Source organism: Lytechinus variegatus, chromosome 6 (assembly GCF_018143015.1).
Source record: "Lytechinus variegatus isolate NC3 chromosome 6, Lvar_3.0, whole genome shotgun sequence".
NCBI classification, from domain to species: Eukaryota; Metazoa; Echinodermata; class Echinoidea; order Temnopleuroida; family Toxopneustidae; genus Lytechinus; species Lytechinus variegatus.
In genome coordinates, this window is record NC_054745.1 from 40479971 (window position 1) to 40505019 (window position 25049).

The 25049-nt window shown below is 37.0% G+C and overlaps 1 protein-coding gene across 2 annotated transcripts; it reads left to right on the forward strand.

The window, feature by feature from the left end:
• Positions 1-4820: 4820 nt before the first annotated feature.
• On the forward strand, positions 4821-25047 carry LOC121417484 (protein FAM199X-like). Of its 2 annotated transcripts, none has more exons than XM_041611203.1 (8): positions 4821-4986; positions 9940-10017; positions 11002-11261; positions 12115-12304; positions 13277-13419; positions 21259-21476; positions 22893-22997; positions 23378-25047. In XM_041611203.1, exons 1-8 carry the CDS (start codon positions 4934-4936, stop codon positions 23444-23446), a joined length of 1116 nt encoding a protein of 371 aa, XP_041467137.1. In that variant the 5' UTR covers positions 4821-4933; the 3' UTR covers positions 23447-25047. The 2 variants fall into 2 exon arrangements, with proteins under 2 accessions (XP_041467137.1, XP_041467138.1); XM_041611204.1 differs by having other exon boundaries at positions 22896-22997.
• Positions 25048-25049: the final 2 nt, after the last annotated feature.

The following is a 25049-nucleotide window of genomic DNA, read 5'->3' on the forward strand; positions in this document are numbered from 1 at the left end:
TCCTACCGCTTATTTATTTACGGCATCAATCACATTTTTCGCGCATTTTATTCTTTCCAGGTCATTCTATATATTTTTTTCTCCTTTTATACACATTGAATCCAGTTTGCTTGAGTCCACGATGGCATGTGTTCTATTTACGTTTAGCAGCACCCATCCATCTTCTCAGGGCATTCTCCCCTTTCTCTTTTCTTTCTTTTTTTTGGGGGGGTGGGAAGGGTGGATATATAACTGGGCGTTGTGGCGTGCGCCTGTAATCCAAGTTGTGGGGAAGTTACAAATTGATGCAGAGGTTCGAGGTTCGAGCCCTGGTCACGTCTTTCGGATGGTGACGTTAAAGGTCGGTCCCAGACGTAAATAATCATATCTGATTGATACACGTCTGACAAAACTCAAATACACACACACGGTGGATATATTTTTGGATTTATTTTAGGACGGTTTGTTTTGTCCTATACAAACTATATTTTTTTATATCTTCGTATTTTATATTTTGTAAGTATTATTTCTCTCTCATTTATTTTTTTTCTCATTTGATTACATATGTCTGCATTTGTACTCTGTTAATGGTTTTGTTATGTATTTTTGAGGGGCCCACATTGTACAAGCATTGCTTTTTAGTGGGTCCCTCCATTTCCATCTTAATTTAATTTCTATTGAAAAATAGTATACTTATTTAAAACCTCCAATGTGTTGCCCAAATCGTGTAATTTTTTTTTTTCACAACATATGTATTATTATTTTTGTTTCTTTGCAATGGATACAAATACTTATTTTTATATATATGGTATACAATTTGTTTTTGTTTGATGGAAGTGAAATAAATAAAATTGAAATTGACATTTCAAAGTTTCGCTTATTTTCAACAAAATAGTTATATGAACGAGCCAGTTACATCCAAATGAGAGAGTCGATGATGTCACTCACTATTTCTTTTGTTTTTTATTGTTTGAATTATACAATATTTCAATTTTTACGAATTTGGCAATTAGGACCTCCTTGCCTGAAGCACAAAATGTTAAAATAATGGAATTCTACGTGTTTAGGGAGGAATGAAACTTCATTTTACATGACAATGACGAGAAAATAAAACTATTTCATATTTCATATAATAAAATACAAAAGAAATAGTGAGTGAGTGATGTCATCAACTCTCTCATTTGGATGTAACTGGCTCGTTCATATAACTATTTTGTTGAAAATAAGCGAAAATTTAAAATGCCATAACTTTCTTATTTTACATCCGATTTTGATGAAATTTTTAGTGTTGTTCTTGTTGAATTTTTCTCTTTTTATTCAAATCAAGTTTTTGACGGGGTGGACTTGTCCTTTAAGAAGCAAATTGTAGATAAATGAACGAAAATCCCATTTCTTATATTCATATTTCTATATGACTAGATTGATAATGTGACTGGTGCAACTGATATACATGTACATAATGTTTATTTGATTAAATCCTAATAATAATAATAATAATAACAAACAATAATAATATAGGATTTGTATAGCGCACGTATCCACTTTGCTAGGTGCTCAAGGCGCTCCTATATTACCCCGGCTACCGATTCTGGTGCGCACAGCATTTTGAGGATTTACTTCCTGCCGGCATTTACCTCACCTGGGTCGAGTGCAGCACAGTGTGTGTAAATTTGTTACTGAAAACACGCCATGGGTAGGATTCGAACCCACGACCCTTGTAAGGCGCCAATAAAATAGTCGACTAGCGTTCTGTATTAAAACCGTAAGTAAGAGGCTGGTAAAATATGATTATATTCGGGGGAAACGTTTTGTTTTTAAACGCGAATCAACCCTTAGTTGATTTGATCCATCTCCTCCCTTGATGAGTTTCTTAACTACATATCCCTCGGATAAATTGTAAAAAAAATCACTTTCAGTTTTTCGTAGGAGATTTCATTTGGGACTTTATATCACACGACATAATCGTCTGCGACGTCAAGGAATTCAAACTTTAAAAATTCAGATTTTTTTTCTTTCACTCATTTTGCATCAAACCTTTAACCAGGGAAGTGTTATAACACTTCCCTGCTTTAACCATATTTTTACTCTCTTTTTTTTTACTTTAATCAGAATAAAGTTATTGTCAGGGTGAATTCCCCATTAAATATTTAAAGTGAACAGTCACACCATATGATTTTTGAGAACGTTATTGCTTTTGTCATTCGAATTTGGAAAGATGGTATCAACCCCATAGGCGGCGGAAGCGGGGGGACGGTCCCCCCCCCCCCCCAATTTATATCTTTATAACCTTTTTTTTTTTTTTTTTTTGCTTGTCAACTTTTTTCCTGCGTCCCCCCCTAAATTCACGTGGACCCCCTTGAAACGTGTGTTGGCCCCCCCCCCTAAAATTAAGGTTGATGACCTTTTTTTTTGGGGGGGGGGGGTTACCAAGTAATAAAATTTAGGTTCAAAATCTTTTTGGGGGGCGCTTGTCAAATTTTTTACCTGTGTCCATCCCAAAATTTCAGGTGGACACCGCCTAAATTTTCTGGCTTCCGCCGCCAATGATCAACCCTCAAAAATCTGGAAATGTAATGCTTTCTATAGCTCCGTCCTTGTCCTTGTTAATCAAGTAAGTACATCGTATTCTCATAATGATTTTTAATCGCTATGCAATATTATTTATGGTATTGAAAATGAAACATACTTAGGGCAATTGGTTAAAAAAAATCGAGCTTAAGAAGCAAAGATCTATTATAACAAGTAGGGTAAATTTTATCTCAAACCTAATCTGAAAAAAAAAATTAATATGGAAGCCCAGTTCCTTTTTTATTATTTTTTGCTCAGTCAGTAAAAATGGGGGACTGGGGGCTTTCGCCCCCCCCCCCCCGCAAAAAAATGGCCAGGAAAAAAAATGAAAGGAAATAGAGCAATTTAAAATATGACATTATTTTCTGAATATCATGTCAAAATCCTTCTAAAAATTGGATTTCTCTTATAAAAATGCCGACTTTTTCTCGATCGCTTCGCTCACACGTAACTTTATACAAAGATCTATTGCCCAGAAGGAAAAAACAGTAAGACCAGTAATTTTTTTTTACTGGTTTCCAGTATAATTTTACTGGTTTCCAGTATATTTTAACTGGGCCAGTTGATTTTTAACTGGACCAGTAAAAATCAAGACCAGTTCCAACAATTGCATTCCAGTTGAAGCATTTAGTAATACCAGTTAAATTGTTTTTCATTAAACCGGTGTTACTGGTCCAATAAATGGATTCCAGTAGATTTTTACTAGTTTCCAGTATATGTTTACTGGACCAGTTGATTTCTAACTGGACCAGTAAAATGAACTGGAGACCAGTTCAAACAATTGCATTCTGTTTACTGGTCAAATAAATAATGACTTTATTTCAAGTCAGATCATTTAATCAAATTATGAAAAATGAATCTTGCAATTCAGAGAAAGTTATTATCGTTATCATTTATCATTGTTATCATCATTGCTAATATAATTATCACACTATTACAACAATGATCATAATAATCATAACAATATATTGTTATGATTATTATGATCATTGTAATAATTCTTATTACTGTTCTTATTGTTATTGATATTGTAATTATTAATATTAATATTATCATTATTACCAAGTATTAATACTATCATTAAAATAATTATTTCCTCTAATTATGATTAAGATCAAAAGATGTATTCCTCTGATATAGTCAACTGGTCTAAAGTAATTCAATGTTTGAAATTAAACTGGTCAAGACCAGTAATACCAGTAATTCTGATGATGCTGATCACTTGGTTTACCTCATTTGCATATCCTGTTTTTAAAGAAAAATCAGGATTTTTTTTATGGAATATCCTTGCAATAGCACTCATTGTTGTTTAAAAACCTTCAAAATAAGTGTGTGAACTAATTAACAATGAAAATGTGTCATTTCATACATCACATTCAAAATGATAGCAGAAAGATTAATTTACCATCACATTTCACTGGCCATGGTATATTAACAAACCAAATGCATGTAATAAACTGATCCAGTAAGACCAGTACGAGGACCAGTTCGACCAGTACGAGGACCATTTAGACCAGCGGAGACCAGTATAATGAGACCAGTAACAACCACCAGAAACAAGACCAGTATAAATTCCAGTAGTTCAAGACCACTTTAATTTTCAACTGGACCAATAAAATTTCAACTGGACCAGTATGACCAGTTAGACCAGGATACCGATGTTCCAATTTCCAGAGTTACCAGTAAAATTATACTGGTCTAACTGGTCCAGTGAAACTGGTTTTTCCTTCTGGGTGTCCATTCATGTTGAGATACATTAAACATGTTAAAAGGAATAGAAAAAAAGCCCTTGCCATATCAATTAAATAGCACACAAAAAGTATGTTTGACCCATGTATAGCCCATCCTTCTAATGCAAGTTTAAAAGTGAAAAATTTCTAGAAACCTAGGCATGCCTAGTCACCTCGTCATATATATAATAGGCAATTAAAAGAGGAATTCTGTTCTGTTTTTGCCCAAGCTTTCTTGTTTCATAAAGGCTTCATTTTTCTTTAACATCTAGGACATAGTGAGTTGAGTGGGGAACCTTGCCACAAACTTCGTAATTTTTTTTCAAAATGATAACTTGTGGAATATTCATGGCGAAGGCCCCCCATCCCATCCCCTCCACCCCCCCCCCCCCGATATGGATAGGGATTTTCCCTTTTGAATTTACCGCCCCCAGAATTTATCAATGTTGTCCACGTGTGTAGGCCCGCGATAAACTATCACTTAACACATTAGTGATTGGCTAGAATCTGTGGGCGGGTCAATGGGTAAGCCAATCAGAGACCGCGATATAATAGGAGCCGGTGACACACAGTTCACATGCATGACGTATTGCATACCGATGAATGACGAGATCGCAAGTTGAATTATAGTCCTTCTAACATATTTTATCGATAAAATGTTGGCTGAATACCCAGCCGTTGTCGACTTCGACTTTTCTCCCATTCCGAGGTATGTATTTTTTGTTTATCATTTTCCAAATGATAAATGTTGACGTCCGCCATGTCCGGCTGGTCGAACTCGTTATGACCTGTCTGATTGCATCTGCATGCAACTTTGCAAGTGAGTACGGCAGTGCTTGTGCATGTGATGTGTCATTTTTTAGACGTGCGTTGGCCTCTCCAATCTCGGCTCCGTTGATACTTGACTGTGTGCATGGTTAATGTTGTGTTCATTCATGTACCAGTTCAGTCTAAGCCAGGAGGCTTCGACTTCTAGAGAGTAGAAAATAATTTAATGTATGCTTACTCTCCATGTCCATGCGATGTCAATGAGTCAGGAATTCCTTCCCATTTCATGATTCATCTGCATGCAACATCATCAAGATTCAAGTTCAGGCCCATCAATCATCATCATCATCCGCCCAAAAACCTGAATTTGCCACCGAATTTTTTCTAAAATATCTAACATTAGCCCTAAAAATGGCTTTGTCATGTAGGCCCTAAATAATATACATTTTCAATTCCGACATTTCTGTTTCTACGACTACGCTATTTATTTCATTTTTAAACAAGAATTCATCGACTTATCTTGGGGGTACGTGCAGATGAATTATTGGAATAAAAGAAATTCCTGCCTGGTTTCGTGGAGAGTGCATACGTTTAAATCAATGATAAGGAGTTAAGGACAAGTAGAAGCCTCCAGTCCTGGCTAGCCAGGAGGAGGCTCCAGGACTGTCATCAGTTATCACTGACAATGACATGCTTGCCTTTATCTCCACAGAGAATGGGACATGATGACATTTGGCAACTAGTATACTATTTTGCCAGCAATAAAGTTGCCCCAAAAAACAATGATTTAGACTTTAGTTAAGAACTTAAGAACTTAAGGGTTTTGACTTCGAGCCTCAGCCAAAGCAAGGAAGGGGGCCCGGGGCCAAAATTAAATATAAGTATTAAGTTGGATTTGGATCTGAATGTATACTAGGACAGTGTGACTGCGTGGAATGCGCTTCCCAAAACCATCCTTGATGCCAGGCGCGTAGCCAGGGGGGGCGGTCGAACCCCCCCCCAAACGTCCCCAAAAAGAAAAAAAAAAAGAAGGGAAAAAAGAGAGGAGAAAAGGAAAGGGAAGCTTTGTGTTTTTTTTTTCTTTTTATTCTTTATTTTTTCTCAAAAGAGAAACTCCTTCACTCTTCTTGCTCTAAATTCATATGTGAATTTTGCTTCCACGCTGCGCGCGGTTAAATGACAATATTGAAGTTCTCCATTGTTCCCCCACCTTTAGCTCTAACCCTGTTTTTCCACCTCAGCTATGTGCTTCTTGCCAGTTGCAGTTAAAATTGTATACATCAGGGCATGAATTTGAGTAAGGTTAGGCCGAAGTAAAAAATGAAGTTATCTTTTTTGTTCAATTGATCGCGCAACTTCTGGTCTGGTCGGCTCCGAGCGGGTAAAATCTTTATATCAGTTTCTGCCGTCACCTCCATAAAGTCAACTTCTCCCGCTTTTCAGCTCATTACTAAACCATAATTTGGGGGCAAACAGGTTCCAAATTTAAAAAGAGGAAGGTATGGAATTCGTGTCGTATTAAATAAAAAAAGTACAATATTTTTTATCAATCTGTATTAAACTTCATGTCATTTCCCTGCATACATTCATCTCTTGTCCTGTTTTGCGCCCTCAGTTTGAAATTTTGAATGACACTTAAGTTTCTTTATATTCAAAATGAAGCGCTTCAGGATAAGTAAAAAAAAATAGGCATCCTTTTTTATTAGATAGATAATTTCAATAAATCACAGAAGTTTCAACTTTTTGCGCACTATTTTCCTTGTAATGAAGTTCAATAATCTTAGAAAATCAATTGAATCAGAGCCGATTGGGTATTAGAGATATCTACATTTGATGAAACGTCCGCCCTTTGAAATTTCAGAGTTTCATTGCTCTGCGCGGGGAGGAATCTTCTCTGTTTTGCGAGTTAAAAATATGCATTAATGCTAAATTGTTTGTAATCAAATCTGATCTTTCCAAAGAAAGTTTCAATATATCTTTGAGAATACCCTTTTCTCGGGACCCTTTTTATGGCAAGAAAAATTGATAAAACACTTTAGCTTTAGGAGTTATTATCATTTTAATTTCCTCCATTGTATACCTTTTTCGTGCGTTCACAATCACTTTTGAAAACAAGGTGTAAAATCGCAATATAGTCAACCAAATTTGAGGTACTAGAGACAAGAGAAACGGCTCCTTTTCATTTTAATTTATGAAACACTAAAAGCTTCGCGCGGGAGGGGGAAACTCCCCCTCCCTGCACCCACCCCCTAGGGAGCGCGCTTCGCGCACTCTGTAAGTGTTGGCACGCTTTGCGTGCATTTACCGCCCCCTCCAAAATGAAATCCTGGCTACGCGGTTGCTTGATGCTCCTTCATTGGAGGCCTTCAGGGGGGTGCTTCCAACCAACATCTAAACCAAGGAATAGCTTTTTACTTGCACAAACAGCACAATGTTTTATATGCACCAACAAGTATGCACTGCAGATGAGCACCCAAGATATTTCCTTAGCACTGCATCCTAACTTATGGATCCAGCTGAGTATCGTCGTAGAAGTAGAAGTAACCATGCAGGGCCCTCCATAATCATAATGCATCGGGTACTTGGCCTGGATTTTGCCAGGACCGGCAGGTGCAATACACCGGGTGAACACCCTACTCTTTAACGAATAGTGTTGGTTTTAACGTGCATAGTTTGTACCTCTCCTAGTCCTATACATGCGGTGTATACGTGGCGGGACCAACATTTGCATCTTTTCCTTTGGACTGAGTGCTTTCCAACTGCATTCACACCTGCACTGAGTACAGTGGTGAGGCACGCTAACACACAACGCTACAGCATCAGACTTTTTGAGCGGGACTCGTACCCCTCACATTGAGATCTACAATCATATCAGAAACATGCGCTCTAACACTACAGACTGAACTACGTTGCCTCGCTTAGTCTTGTGACTATTTAAATCTAAATGGGCTACAATCATTTGGACCCTTTTTCGACCAAAAGAGATATTCATAAATAATATTGAACATGAAATGAATGAAAATTTAATTTAAAAGTAGAGGGAGCGTTTGCTGACACTATTTAGCCTAGCTACAACAAGACGTGTATAGAAGGCGACAGTATCATAAGCGCTAGATAAGAAAAATACTTGCATCAGCCGATGAATATGAATTCAACCTCGATGCTAAATCCCGCTTTGATGGTCTAGGGTGCGGTTTATTTTAGCATTGAGTTGATTTCATGATATTTATCGCCTTGAAGCAAGGCTTCGATAACAAAGACGCCAAGATGGCGACAATAGCAGACTGAGTAAACGCTCCTCTAGATTTAATATTTTCATTCATTTTATGTTTTGCCTAATTTCATTCGAAAATAAGACTCTTGGGCCAAAAAGGGTCCAAATGATATTTTAGACCATGAACATATGCTTGGGCTCAAAACCCTGAAAAAAATTGTCTGTTTTCAAAAAATGTTATTGTTGGCAATATACTTGGTGCGCGCAGTGCAAATGTACAATGGCTTCCCGTCCTTGGCTCTGTGGAGATTAAGTACGTCAATGATATTAATCTCCAGGAGCCTCCTGGCTAGTACAGTCTATTGTGTCGCTGTTACTAGTCAGGAGGCTCCTATAGATTAATTCATTTACTACGTACATGTAGGTTAATGCATGCCATTGAAGTACGCGCAGCGTCGTTTTTCCCACGATTAAAATTAAGTTAAAGCTCCTCAAAAATTAAAAAAATTGCCAACTTTTCTTTTGGTCCTTTGACCCCAAACTTATATAAATGGGCTACAATAATCCTTTCAACCTTTTTGGCCCAAATTTGTATTGTTTGAAAACAAAATTACATGTTAAGTAATGAAAATATTAAAAGAACCGTACTCATGTCACAGATGTTATTTTTGCCATCTTGTCTTCTTTGTATTGCAGCCTAACTACAAGACGCATATAGAGGGCGCCAAAATCATGAGCGGTGCTAGATGAAAAATGTGTGCATTTGCTGATAAATATCAAGAATCTCACCTCGATGCTAAAATATCCTGCGCGCTAGACAAGGTGAAGCAAGACTAATGTCCGACTGACAATGTTATTTCAATGGAGTAGATCCTAACTTTACAATCCAATTTCATGATTAATTATGGCTATGAGAGCATGGATACTAAAATTGTAGTGTTAGAATGAGGCATTACACACACGATACAGCCATTATATCACATGACATTGGATTCTAACGGTAAGCCATTTCATTTTCAGTCTGCGCATCTTAACATTAGTTAGATCTTCTTGATTTTAGGTTTAGCTCAGTTATATATGGGATTAAAAAATATTGACAGAGTGAGAGTATGATTCCCGGTCATGCATATATCACAGATATTCACATTTATTGTGAAAAATTCTCACTTTACTCCAGGTTTCGTTCAGGGAAGTTTAATGAATTGATATGCAAACTTATTTGATGGCTGGTGCAAAAACATGACTCCCCACTGATCCTTTTATTTTACACAAAAAAGATGTATTTGAATTTGATTTTTTTTATGAAGTGTTCCTCTGTCAAAGCCAAAACTGGTGTCTTCTGAACGTCTGCTCAGAATATAATAGGGATTTTTATAGTGCACGTATCCACCATGTCAAGTGCTCAGTCTCGGAGCACTCCCATAAACCCTGACTAAATTCAGCAACTGATTTCGGGGCTCACAGTATTTTGAGGAATTACTTCCTACTGTTTTCCATAAATTATCAGGATTCGACGTGGCAAGTTCTTCATATAATGGTATAAATTGTGTCCTTGAACACCTTGCATAAAATTTATGAAAAATAATCGCCCTATATTTCTTTTACTGAGAATCAGATTTTTTTTTTTGAGATAAGTACTGTATGTAGACTCTTTGTCTTATTTTACTTTCATTCAAACAGCCCCCTCTTTGGCAAGGATGATACTTTCCTCCCGTGTTACCATGGTGATCATGAGACGGAAGTGCCACTCAGCCGTGGGTGAGTTGTACATGTAGATACTTGTAACAATGCTTATGACAAAAAAATTGTTATTTTGATATATTTCCTAATGGTAACAATGATTTACTCATATTTGATAATCTGTGAATAATTTTCCTGGTTTATGCAATTTGCTCCACATCGCAAATTTGTGTAACTGATTGATTATGAGGTCTCTGACTGTACAGAACTTAACTAGCTGAGAACTTTTCCATTGTGAACACAAATGCTAAGCAAATATCGTGAGCAAATTTCTTCTCTGATAGTTGGTAATAATAACAAGGATAATTATGATGAAGGAACGTAAGGAGGAGAAAAAGTTGAGAAAGAAGGAAGGAGGGAATGGAGGGGGGGGGAATAGGATAGGGGGAGAGGAGGAGGATAAGGTCGTAGAATAGGAAGGGGGAGGAGGTTATAGGGAGGGGTCAAGTCCGGGGGGGGGGGGGGGAGAAGGGGGTAGGGAGGGTTGCAGAGGAGTGACTTTAATAGATTTGAAAGAAAGCGATTTTGGAAGAAGATAAGTTTATTTAGTTATTTTCTTGGTAGTTTCTATTGAAAACCGGTGACCATGTACATGGAAAGATCTGAAGTGTGAATTTTCAGCAACTTTTGGAGTTTTTTTTTCTTCTTTGATGCCATCAAGCAGTTGTTAAAATAGTGAAGGTGTATACCTTTATGTTATTTGAACAGCGGCCTATTGTTTCTGTTGAGGTAAATCTGGTAGGAAGGCAGCTTTTTGCTGTATCATCGCTAAAAAGCTGGTATATTACCAAGTACATGTGAAATATCTTTACATCTCAGTTAATCAGTCATAGATGACAGAAATTGCTCTCGGGCCTTTTTGGTTAAAGTGGAGATAATGGCAGAGCTGGGATTTGAACTCACAACCTTTCATTCATTAGTGTGATGCTCTAACCACGAGACCACATGACCGACCCTGTTTGCTGTAAATGTATTCTTTTTACTTTAAATTCACCATACTAGGTTTGACCCAACTTTACTAAATGAGGAAGAGGACGATGTGAGCTCCATCTCGGCCAGCATTCAATGCTCAGATACCCTGGAAGAGAATGAGGATCTACCCTACCATCTAGTGGACTCTTCCTATCCAGACACTGTAATTGGGCCATCGACCAGCCAGGATTCTCCCATTCATGGCCAAGGGGTGGATGTGAATGATGAAATCGAGGGGCTCTTTGGGAGTGTTGACTTTCTGAACAGCAGCTATCTGGATCTAGCGCAAGGTAAAGAAAAGAAAATTGTATCAGAGAGGCTGATTGGTGAAAGTTAGAACAAATTTAGACAACTGGAAAATCATGAATTTATAATTGAATCAGTTTGAAATATTTAACTTGATGTGTATTGCTTGTGGGTTTGAAAGTAAATCACATTTGTTTATTTTCTTCTCCCTTTTTTTGTCACCTTTATCACTGTATTTAACTCATGGTTTCTCATTAGAGTTGAATAATAATCCCATTGGTTTATTTTGTTAAAGGGTAAAGATATTAAAGTTCATTTAACCCTAATACTCCGGGGGGGGGGGGGATAATGGCCCCCCAATTTTCGTGATATATTTGCTGCGCAACATTTTTTTACCTCGTCACTCACTGACTTTTTCACTGACTGATTTCTTTGTTTTTTATTGTTTTTTTTCGATGAACTATGTCGGGGACACGTTTGCGATCATAAATAACATAAAATGAATCCATCTGAACCAACAATATAAACAAAAATCATTTATGAATTTTGGTTGAAAAACACACAAAAAAAACCACACAATTTGCATTGGCTTTTTACACGAAATCACGTTTCTGAGCAATTGTAGAACTTGTGTACCCAGGCGTCGCAAATTTGGTCTCAAAAGATGCGCAAGACTGGAAAGTAGAGTCAGCAAGCGGACGGTAAAAAAAATTTGCATGGTCGCATTGCGGCAAAATTTGTCGAGGGGGGTCAAATTGCCCCCCCCCCCCTTTAAATGAGGGTCAATGCATCAGATCTAGATGTATGATAATGTGGTGGCATTTAACCTTGATTTTATAGACTTTCTCATGAAATAATTGTTTGCTTTAAACTACTTTCCTTTACTTTTAATCTCAGAACCTGTGTCCTTGGATGTCCCTAATGTCCTTCAACCGGTTGAAGAGGATTTTGATCTTGGTTGCTTGGAAGAGGTACATGAAGAAAATTGCAATAGTGGCGGGTCAAAGGTCGCAGATCATGGTATCCCCTCCACATCATCAACATCTGGGAAACGGAAGCGAAAGAAGAAGATGGAGGATAAGGGCTGGTCAGTATCGCAGCAGTAGTGAATTAATATCTAAATCCTTGTCACTAACAAATCATGGGGAAATTTGCAAAAGGCTAATTAATTGACTTGCACAATGTAATTCGTCCGTCATGAGCACCCGTCGAACTAATGCAATAAAAGTTCAAGCAGCATGAATTCGAATGAACTTGTGATGGTTATTTACTTCAGGTCATCGCAGTTGCAGGTCTCTTTATTGCGAAACCAAAATAAATAAAATCTCTGGGAAGTGACAGGTTTCAAAGTGAAAACACGCAGTTTACTTCTGGTTAGTCTACTCACGATTGCTCTCCTATAGACCTCCCAGACATGCCGGCGTCTTTTACATAATACCCCCAGGCATGCAATCGAGTGAAAGACTTGAATCCCTTCTCTGTTCTGAGATTAGCCTTGATTTCCCCATGATTTGTCAATGAAAGGTTGCTTTAAAGGGGATACATGGGAATCGGTGTACGGTAAGGCAGGCAAGTTAGTCCATTGCAAATGTTGCAGATCGAACTACTTCCTCAGTTTTTAACCAATGATCATATCATTTGACAAACTTTGTGTTGCTCTAATGCAATACCCTAATCAGTAGGGAAAACCTTGAGATCCTTTCCGTCGCTTATTTCAAGAAATTAACTTGGTTTCAAAGTATTTCATCATATTTTATTTGTGTCCGTACCATTTTCAATGAGTCCAAAATAAAAAAGGAAATCATAATCCATATTTTTGGGTTTGAAAAATAAATCTGAAATAAAAATAGTCCGAAAATTAATTTTGCCAAATTGATTGTAGACCCGGCAGCCACTGAGCAGCCCCAGATCAATGTTGCTATATCCATTGAATTGTTGAACGCCAAAACAGCAAGTGCCATCTTTTAAGGTTTTCTTGTGTGACGCAGCCAAACTTGGCTGAAATCATTCTCAATGTGTGTCTATTTAAAGATTGTTAACCTTTCTTTCTTTCATGAAGGGGTGAGATGGATGGAGATGAGAAGGAAGAAGTAGCAGAACACCTGTCTTCAGTGCTCAGATCACTGCTTGGCCCAAGAGAGCGGTTAGAAGTCATGTCTCTGATCTCACAGGACTTGGTCAATGAGAGGAATCTAGTTATAGGTATGTGAATTGATATCATTCTGAAAAGAATAGAGTTGAGTATGAGAGATTATATTATTCAGTGAGCGCGTTGGATTGGTCAGTTTATGAATCTAGTAGTAGGTACTGTAGGAAAAATTGTAACATTCTGAAAGGACTCTAGTTATAGGTTTGAGAAATAATAACATTCTCTAATCTCAAAGGACTTGGTCAATGAGAGGACTCTAGTTAGGGAGCCCATCCATATTGCATTGGCAGCGTGCACCCCGCGAGCGTACGCTTGCACACTCTAAGACGGGATAATAGCGTCGGCCAGCGGCAGCTAGCTGCGATAATTAAAGCACAATAGAACTCACATCCGCTCTCGCAGCTCCCCCTGTGCCTGCTGCCGCTCGCTGCCATACTTTATGTTACATTTGATTATAGATTTAATCCTCAGCTCGCTGCATCTAGCGGCAGCTAGCGGCCGCTAGCTGCGCTGTCGCTGCCCCCCATTTCTATCAAAATTCGCAAAGGCAATCTCACCCCGCGCCGGCCACGGCTAGCCTTCAATTCCGCGACTCGCTCTGGAATGAAGACCCGGAATGAAGAGTAAACATGTACGTCGTGGTGCCTGTACTAGTTCCACTTGTCGTGCTACTCGACTTCAAATTATTATATTTAAAAGCATGATAATGAAAGGCGTTCCTCTTTTATGTCCGTATCGAAGCATTTCATGCAAGCACGCTCTATTGGAAATGACTACAGCTAGCTAGTGATAGAATATATCAACACATGCGCATAATTATGAATATGACAAAAATTCTTGATCTCGATTAAGTCGATGGTTCTCAATAGTTTCCGTTGTCAACGAACTGAACTGAAAATTAACGCCATCAATAGAAATACTGCCGATTTCGAAAATGTTGCAGCTTTCAAGTTGAGATTGACACGGAAGATTCACACATGAAAAATAAGTTGAATTAATGACCTTTTTTTAACGTATGATTTTGGGACCGGATACAGATGGATTACACGCCTATTTTATCCCGTTTTATCCGAACGTCAACGTTGCTTCTTGGCACTGACAAAAATATTAATTGAGAGTTGAGACCATTTATCTAATGTATTTAGGACTTATATTTATGACTTAATTGAAAAGATAAGTGAATTGTACTTCTTTTTAGGAGAGTGTTTATTCTCAAAGGAAATTAAATTATTTCAATATAATTTCCAAATCAAAACAATTTTGAAATAATTTCTGTCTCGAACGATTTTCAATTAATCTGAGACGTTTAAAAAAATTGATCCAACCCTTTACCTCTTACCGGACCTAATAAACCGGCCAAAGTCAACGATCAGCACCATTAGCGTACCTAATAAGGGGGGGGGCAGACTGCCCCCCTGACGAGTCACAACACATGCAAGTGACGTATCCCTGCCCCCCCCCCCCCTGACGAGTCCAAAGTGATCCCTGACGAGCCATAAGTGACCCCTCTCCTACGTGAAGACTTTTTTTTTGCTTGTCAATTTTTTTTTACCATTTGTACCTCGGTCACATTTGCTCTATGGCGGGCTGTTCGGCGAGTCGGAAACAGCCGTTTTAACATTTTTGAACCAGCTGCATATAGGTGGTTTGTATATAAAACAAATGAATAAACGGCTGTTTTAATTCGCCTTACGGCTGCCGTACATCAAATGTGACCGAGGTTTAAGTCTCGGTATAAAAATCAGTGCTTTTCAGTATCAATAATCTTCAATACTGTCTTTCTAGGCACGGGATTAAATCCGATCAGCCTTTCATCCACCGGTTTTCTATAGTGCGTTAATTCCCTAGTGACGCTAAAGACCACACGCAGAGGGGGAAGGGGGGATTGCGGGGGCGTTAAGGGTCGAATGCAAATTACAAACGCCGTCTTTTGATCGCTCTATATCATTTCGAGCAGGAACAATAATAAAAAAAACCCGGATGTGCGGTTTAGTAGTCCATAGTTTTTTTCTTATTAAAAAAAAACATTGAATGAAGAAAAAGAAAACGCTTGGGATCCAGATGACATCCCATACAAAACATCAAAGTTTTGAAAAAAAAGTGAAACTGTATGATACTCATTGTAATTTCCATACTGCAGTATTTGATAAATCCAATCATTTGAGGCCTATTTTTTAGTTTAGCAACATTTTGTGAATAAATAGGCTAGGGCCATTACACACATAATAGGAACTGATACATGTGACAATCCTTTTTTAGTGCCGCATGTTTTTATTCAAATGAGGAAACTCTTCACCCTCTATATTTTATTATGAACATGATGAATGGGTGCTACTGCGTATATTTCGCGAACCGATTCCATTGTTGGATGCATGGAATATCTCTGTCGTTCTTTGATTTTCGCCATCATTTCCGATTGATCATGTGTTGATGTAAGAGCGATTGTTTTGAGGTGCAAACAATTTAAGATAAATTTCATATATCTTCAGGACTGAATTCATGTTCTCTGAGAACGTAAATGACACTTTCCCGGCAATATCGGAAAGGCAAATGAAATGGAGTTACAAACATCTCAAATTAATGCAGGATCGATCACGCATGATTTTAAATTTAATGCGAGTGTAAACGATTTAAATAACTGATATTCCCGTATATGGACGAACCCATGTTCTGTCAGAAAAAAATGAAATTACTAATTTTCCCGACAAAGTCGAAAAGGCAATATTTTAATGGAATAAAAGTCGCAAAATTTCTTATTCTTGATCCCATCCGACATGAGATGAAAGTATTTCAGTATGGAATATCGAGTTAAAAGATATCGTCTGTCAATAAAAATATGTTTTAAGACTTTCGATGTGGAAATAATTGATTATTGTTGGGCTATGAATACCTATATCTTCCAACAACATACGATTGTTGTTCTTGGTCCGACCCGTTATAAAATGATGGTCGACTTTAAGAAAATCATAGATATACCTATATACAGAGTTTCGATCTAGCTGATACTTCTAAAAGGTTTCGAATCGGAAAGAGATCCGACCCGACATAAAACTGACAAATATCGAGTTCATAAAGATCTTGAATTATTAAAAATATACTTCTGACGAGCTTTGGAACGGAAAGAATATAATTCGCACTACGCTATAATATCTACATCTTCTAACAAGATGCAATTATTGCTTGTTCTTGATCCGACCCGATATGAAATTAAGTATACAAAAAAGTTACTCCTCCCCGTAATCAAAATTACCCTGCCGCCGCCCATCCTCCTACCCCGGATGGCGGGCAAGGGGATTTAAAAAAACAGTAATACATATATAATGATAATATGACAAAATATATTTTGCGTTCAGAATTTTATGTTGCTCTATATACACAGCACATGGCGGTAAATGAACGTGGACTGAAAAAGGGACGACGTGTTCTATTTCCACTCCATGCAATATCATTGCCACTTTCGTGCCATTTCTAGTTAATTGATGCATACGCAATTGTTGATGATTATTTTACATCTCGTCTTTTTTTAACAATTTTGTCCAATAGGCGTCACTTTTCTTCTGTGTCTAATTTGTCAACAAGGTTAGAGCTGCAAAATATGTTGCAAATGTGCTTTTATCCTCTCAACGATGAAATGCGAAGGAACAATAGATTTAATTCCTTATAGAATTAGAGCTATTGTGACAAGTTCGGGCAACTGGCACTTCGTCATTTCACAAAGGAGTGATTAAGTGCCCATGATCGAATTCATTGACCCTGAGCTTCATTGAAAACATTTACGTTACCATCTCGTTTTTTTTGTCAGGACGACCTTTGTGCTTTTCTTGGCAAAAATAACAATTACAAGAATTCTTTGAACAGGAGTGAAAGCAGGAAGCCTGACCAGGTTGACGTTATTCCAAATGGTGCAAATATAACCCCAACAGGAAACTACAATGAGCACGCAATAAACAGACGAACATTATATTTCAAAAGTGGTTCGGGTTATTATAATTTTGTAAATGTAATTTGAAAAATCGCGAGAGCAAAAGAAAGTTTAAAAACAGAGAAAAGAACGCAAATACAATGAATTGAAAGATGTGAAAAAAAACAAGTATGAAAAGTAGATCATGAAAATTTAAAGAACGGGATTTAAAAAATAGCGACCAAGCCGACCATTATATGTTTTGGGTAGTTGGACATCAAACATGTCGGGGGGGGGGGGGAGAACACGTCCTTCCAAAAGTCAGTTAAGCGTAGGGGACACAAAATGTCATACACCCCACCCTCTCCCTGGCTCCCCCAACAAATGGAAGCTTTAATTCATTTGATTATTTACGAACGTTCTCTAAATGTCAAAACTATCAAAATTGTTGAAGATATGCCTTATAGAAAATTCAAGCGCGCTTCGTGTCGTGTTTTCGTGCTTGCACCATTTACAAAGGCCAAATGAAATCTGATCTAGTTATATAGCAATATAATGAGGCATATCTTTTAAAGTAGCTGATAGGGCAGCTAGGCATTGTGGCCCCGTGTAAATCTATTAGTGCCCTCACTAGTATGGACTTGGTTGTATACCCCCCCCCCCCCCCGATTTTAAGTTTATCTTTCTTTTAATTATGTTAACAATTTGCAAAGATTTTGTATCCCCACGCCGATACAAAAGGTAAGTTATAATCAAAGTTCTAATAATCCCGCCTTCTAACAAGGTATTCTTTTTAGATGCCTATTGACATTACCGCCCTAAAAATATATATGTACATAATTATACCAAAGGGCTATACATACTTTGTTGGTTTCAACGTGCCCAGGATTTTATAGGTCTAATAATTTTCGACACCCCCCCCCCCCCGTTTACATGAAATCGCCGAACAATTTTTCAAAAGATTCTAGTGTTGGATGACTTTTAAAAGCATTAAAATATTATAAGAGGGCAAAAAAGTAGACTCCACAGGATGTTCTTTCTTATCCTCTTTTAAGATTAACTGATTAAATACCTAACAATGGTGCTGTTTAAGTCATTAAAGATCAAAGCGGCCATTTGCTTTCACAATATAATGCGCGGCAAGTTCTTTTCAAAGAAAGTATCCGACGTAGATTATATTGATTAATTATCATTGAAGGGTCATGGGCGTAGCGGACATGACTATTCTGCGAAAGATCCTGCTCTTTTCATTGCGCTTGAGCGTTTTTCAGACTACTCGTTACAATGGGCTTCTAAATTGATTAATTGTGTATACATTGCACGAGTATGGAAACATAATGAATTGCGAAGAAGCACCATTACACTCACCTGCTGCGGCAAAATAATCCATTGATTATATAAAATGAAATGAAATTACTTGAATTCTTTTGCATCAAATATTATGGCATAAAATCACAAATTTAGTAATTTGAACCATCAAATTAATGGCAAGGTGAATTGTATCATTCTAAAACAGGAACAAGCGATTATCGTGCATTGGTGGAAGAAATAGTTAAGTTTTAAGCAGGGTTAATTAGATATGAATTCTTCCACCTTGAAACGTACTAGAAGTATTTATAAAATCATTTATTAGACAGTTTTTGGCTCAATATTTCGTACATTTATGCCTTTATTTCGTGTCGGAGCAGAAATAAACACAAGCGATAATCGTACATTGTTTGAAAATACCGTAGATTATTGCGAAAGGCAGTCAGATGCTTTCCGCCTCATAACTATTTAGAAATCTACGGCCTATTTTATCTATTAACATGCCAAATATTTTGCGTCATTTCATGTCGGGTCGGATTCAAGAACAAGCTATCATCGTACATTGTGCGAAGAAAAGAAAGGTTATTTTATTTCCGCCTTAAAACTATTTTCAAATAATCTAGGACACATGTTATCTGTCAATGTTCCATATATTTTGTTTTCTGGTCGAATTCAAGAACAAGCGATTATCGTACATTGTTCAAAGAAATACGTAATTATTTCGCAAGTTTTATTATATGAACACGAATCTTTCCACCTAGAAACGTACCAGAAATATTTTCAAAACCATTTAAGACACTTTTTAGCCCAATATGTCATTTTTTATACCTTCATTTCTCGGTTCATTTCGTGCCAGAGCGGAAACAAACACGCAAGCGATAATCGTACATTGTTGGAAAATGCCGTAGATTACAACGAAAGGTAATTGGATTCTTTCCGCCTTAAAACTATTTAAAAGTATATTTCGAATAATCTACGACCCATATCTATTAATATTCCATATATTTTGTTTTATCAAATGTCTGGTCGAATTCAAGAACAAGCGATCGTCGGACATCGTTCAAAGAAATGCATAATTATTTCGCAAGTTTAATTATATGAACACGAATCTTTCCACCTTGAAACGTACCAGAAATATTTTTAACACAATTAAAAACACTTTTTAGCTCAATATTTCATTCTTTTATACCTTCATTTCGTGCCAGAGTGGAAACAAACACACAAGCGATAATCGTACATTGTTGGAAAATATCGTAGATTATTACTAAAGGTAATTAGATTCTTTCCGCCTTAAAACCATTTTGAAAGTATATTTCGAATAATCTAGGATCCGTGTAATCTATTAATATTTCATACATTTTGTTTTATTACATATCTGTTCGAATTGCGACGATTATCGTACATTGTTCAAAGAAATACATAATTATTTCGTAAAGTTTAGATACATGAATACAAATCTTTCCACATTGAAACGTACCAGAAATATTTTTAAAACCTCTTAAGACACTTTTTAGCTCAATATTTCATTCTTTTATACTTTCATTTCGTGCCGGAACGGACCTAAACAAACACGCAAGCGATGATCTTACACAAGCTTGCTAGAAGTTACTATGTCCTATTTCATGTCGGGGTCGGATTAAGAATAAGTGATGATCGTACTTTGTTGGAAGAAATAGATCATTATTACGCAACGGAAATAATATAAAACTAATATCAATATGAATCTTTCCACCTCGAAATGTATAAGAATTATTTTGCTAAAGATCTAAGACACTTTTCAGCTCAATATTTCATACTTTAATACCTTCATTTCGTGTCGGGCAGACAAGAAAATCGCCTCATCGGTCGCGCACATTTCACCAACGGATTTAGAAAGCACATCATTTTGAGTACGAGTATTCGCCTGCAAGTTGGCCGCGTGCAAGCTGCGAGAAGCTGCAATGATAAAATCTAGGATTAATGGGGCTGTTAATCTGCTTTAATCTGAGCAGCGCGCCGCCGCTAGCTGCGTCTAGCGGGGAGATACATCCTGTTCACTAATTACCGCAGCGGGGGTGTGCTCGCGGGGTGCACGCTGCCAATACAATATGGATGCGGTCCCTTATAGGTATGAGAAATAATAATGTTCTTTAATCTCAAAGGACTTGGTCAATGAGAGAAAACTTTAATAGGTATGAAAAATTATAACGTTCTCTAATCTCAAAGGACTTGGTCAATGAGAGGACTCTAGTTATAGGTATGAGAAATGATAACATTCTCTAATCTCAAAGGACTTGGTCAATGAGAGGACTCTAGTTATAGGTATGAGAAATGATAACATTCTCTAATCTCAAAGGACTTGGTCAATGAGAGGAATTTAGTTATAGGTATGAGAAATAATGACATTCTCTAATCTCAAAGGACTTGGTCAATGAGAGGACTCTAGTTATAGGTATGAGAATTGATAACATTCTCTAATCTCAAAGGACTTGGTCAATGAGAGGACTCTAGTTATAGGTATGAGAAATGATAACATTCTCTAATCTCAAAGGACTTGGTCAATGAGAGGAATTTAGTTATAGGTACAAGAAATTATAACATTTTCTTATCTCAAAGGACTTTGTCAGTTAGAGGACTAGTTATGTACAACAACTTTCCTGATGGAAACTGTGAGAGATCAATTATCTTTTCATACTTTGAATAGAACCGCACATGCTGAGTGAATCGACCTTGGCGAAGCTGGAAACCTACCTAGAGGAACAGGAGATGACCGGAGAAGCCAGCGATTCCGAAATCATCTCGGAGCCAGAAAGGATGCGTAGCTATGGCAATGCCACCAAGAGAAAGTGCTCCAGTCTCCCCGCATCACCTCAGCATAGAGGGAGCTTCTCGGAAAGATCGCCCTCGCTAGGGGTAAAAAAGGTTAGTGTCATTGGACGTTGTCGCCACTGATATCCATAAGCTGGATGGGACTTGTTGTGCGCTGTCGCAAGCACAACCTTGGGGCACGTTAAGTATTCCAAACGTGATGCTCACCCACCCCAATCGAAAAATTTAAACTTTGTCCGCGCTTGACCTTCTGACCTTAGGCGTACCTTTTTTTTGGCCCAAAATAGCGAGATATAGCGCTATCCACCACCTATTGACATTGCCCCCGTAAATCAAAGTAAAGAGGGGAGTTACAAATTGATGCTGAGATTCAAGTCCTAGGTCATGTCTTTGGACGGTGCTGTAATTGATGGGGCTTACTAAATTATCATTTCTGATCAATACCCAGTTGTAAAAAATAATATAATAATTGCAAATACATACTTTCAGACTTGTTTTGGGGTTTGATAATTCACTTTATAAGCCAAAAAGTAATAGAAACGGAACTGCTGCTAAAACAATTGTATTGTTTAGGAACTAGTACATGTGTGGTTTAAATTGATTTATGATTAATAGGGACCCACAATATGTCCTTATTAGATAATGAAAATCAGATTAAAAAGAAAGAGGAAAATTTGTAATCATGCCAAATTTCCCCATGCAATGAAAGGTTGCTGCCTTTCAGTTTACAATAGTCCTCATTCCATGGAATTTTGGATTAACCCTATCACGCAAACTGGATTCAATGATGTGTATAAAAGGAGAAAAAAACATTAAAATGACCTGGAAAGAATGAAAATGTGATTGATGCCGTAAATAAATAAGTGGTATAAGAAGGCGGATAAGGGGATAGGAGAGAAAGAGAAAATAGAGGAGAGGATAGACACAATAATGTACGAGGTTCGATACCGAGCACAACTGAGAAGGACTTGTGTCAGATTTTTTTTTCAATTAAAAAAAGATGATTAATTTGTTTTAATTAGTCTTTATAGTAACATTTGCAAGTTATTCGAAATATTTTCTTGCAACGCACCCTAATTATGATTCAGACCTTCAATTTCAACATTCCTAGAGCAAGTCTTCTTTCAATTCTGAGGAATATTGTTTCATTTGCCAACTCTGTTGGCAAGACCAAAAACTACTGCAATGTACCTTCTCAGGGGACCGATCGTTCGCTGCTGCTGCGTCTGGAACCAGCTCCCCCTCTGCATCCGTGAATCATCATCTCTGGGAGCATTTCAGCAGTCATTAAAGACATTTCTTTTTAATAGTTAATTTACTTGTTATTTATTTATGTATGTATGTATTCTATTTTTCTTTCACAATTTTGATTTTGCTCATTTTGTAAAGCGCTGTAATACAATCATTGTGAAGAGTGCTATGGAAATTCTTGTATTGTATTGTACCGGTATTTATTTTATGGTGATTAAAATAGCTAAAATTAATCTTTGAATGGATTGGTTTGTTTAGCAGTCTGGTCAGCAGAAATCTCTGAGAGGTTGGAAACGAAGAACTCGTAAAGATTACAGACAGGCCTCCAAGGAAAGGAGAAGCGGACTATTCCATAAGGAAGAGGTGGGTTAATATCAGAAGATGTGAGGGGGAGACGGAAGGAATTTAAAGATAATAATAGGAAGTTTAAAGCGGAATATATCATTTGAGAAAGAAATGAGTTGAGATAAGAGGGATTAAAAAGATATTTTGTAGTAAGGTAATAATAGGGATGGAGAGGTGGACTATTCCATTAGGAAAAGGTGAGATATTACCAGAATATGTGAGGGGGTAAGAGGGATTAAAAAGGCATTTCTTAGTAAGGTAATAATAGAAAAGGAGAACTGGACTAGTCCATTTGGGGAAGAGGGGAGAGGATTTAACATTATTTTCTTATATATTATATATTTAATTTTTCCCTTTGCTTTTCCTTTTAATTGCTTTCTTTTTGTTCTTTTATCCAGGTCATCTCATTATCAACAAGTATAGGCGAAGAGGAAGAATCTGGTGAAGAAATTGATATATTAGCCTAGCCCTTGTATTGGAAAACAGTAGATAAATATTTGGGTACTTGAAAATGATAATAAAGGTAGATTTTAGACAGGAAACAGTACACAAATCGCAATGAAAATTTTTCTCTTTTATTTTTCACTTCTTTTTCGCATTAGTTTGAGATAAAAATGTAGAACAGGGTCCTGTCTTACAAGAGTTGCGATCGATCTGGTTGACCACAACTATGGAAAGCAAGCAATATCAGCATCTAAAATGCAGATTTATTCTAAATATTTACGAGATGTATACTTATGATGTATATTTATGCATTCATCATTTTTTTGGACAATTTAGTATGCTCCTCTTTGTCTACAATGGACATTGTGCAAATCTCAAGTAAGATTGATCCGATCAATCGCAGGTATGGAAAGCCAGCAAAGTCAATATAAAAATGTATGTTTGTTAAAAATATATTGCTAGATATGAAGTATATGCATAAATTCATTGACTTCTTGACAATTTGGTGTGTTCTCCTTTGTTTTCAAAGGACATTTTGCAATTTCCTGTTGAAAAAAGTATGACACTGATGGATTTCCATAGATTTACGATTGATTGGATCAATCATAACTCTTTGTAAGACGGGACCCTGATCAATCGCTACCTTATGTAATACCAGACCCTGGTGCTCATGAATAATTGAGAAATCTAAATCTGCTTGTGATGCACATAAAACGCGTCAGAAATTATGGTTGGTTCGTGCCACAGTTATGGTTAAATGAATACCAGAAAATGGAATGAAGTAAAGAGCTCTTACAGTTCAAATTTTGCATCATTTGGGTGAAACAGTCTTGTGCTTGAATTTTTTTCTAACAAGGGAGACATGTTTTGCAACCATGTATTAAATTATATAAAACTTATTATTTATTAAAATAATATAAATACAATGAAGGAAACAAGAGTGGGCATGATATCATCAGTCCACCATTTATGTATGAAGTCATGTATGTAATTGTTTTCACAAGACATTGCCAAACTTAAAATTTTTTTAACTTCATTATTTTTCATCAAATTTTGACCCTAAATAGACTGGGCTTTTTTTATGCCTAAGAAGACTGGGTGGGCTGATTTAGCTCCCCCCTGTGATCTCAGCCGTCGACCTCGCGATCGCGACAAAAATTGGTACGTGCGTTACCCGTGGCATAATCTCCAAGACTGTAGGATCAAATTTTCCGAAAAATCTCAATTCATTAATTGTGCTAATTTATGCGTAAAATCAAAGATTTGATTTTAATTAAAAAAGGCCTCTAAACTGCTACTTTTTTATTCACAGACTCTTTGTAGGATTCTGATCCAATGTACTTTACAAAAAATTAATATCACAATTCTTTTCTCATGTTTTTAGTGTTTTTTTCAATGGAAATCGTCTGCGACTATTCTGACCATGAACAAGATGAAATTGAGTTCGATTAGTAAAATAGAAAATAATGATACGTTTATGAATTTGGTTATTTACAATTTGCATTTGATTTGTATACAAATTCAGGTTTTGAGCAATTTTGGGTCGACATGCAATTATGAAATGTTGGGTAATTTCAGAACCACGTACCCGGGTGTCGCATATTTGGTCTCAAAAGTTGTGCAAGA

Coding starts and splice junctions, on each gene's coding strand:
- LOC121417484 (XM_041611203.1), top strand. CDS start 4,934: ATGTTGGCTGAATACCCAGCCGTTGTCGACTTCGACTTTTCTCCCATT. Junction 10,018..11,001: donor GAAGTGCCACTCAGCCGTGG/GTGAGTTGTACA, acceptor TCACCATACTAG/GTTTGACCCAACTTTACTAA. Junction 12,305..13,276: donor AAGATGGAGGATAAGGGCTG/GTCAGTATCGCA, acceptor TCTTTCATGAAG/GGGTGAGATGGATGGAGATG.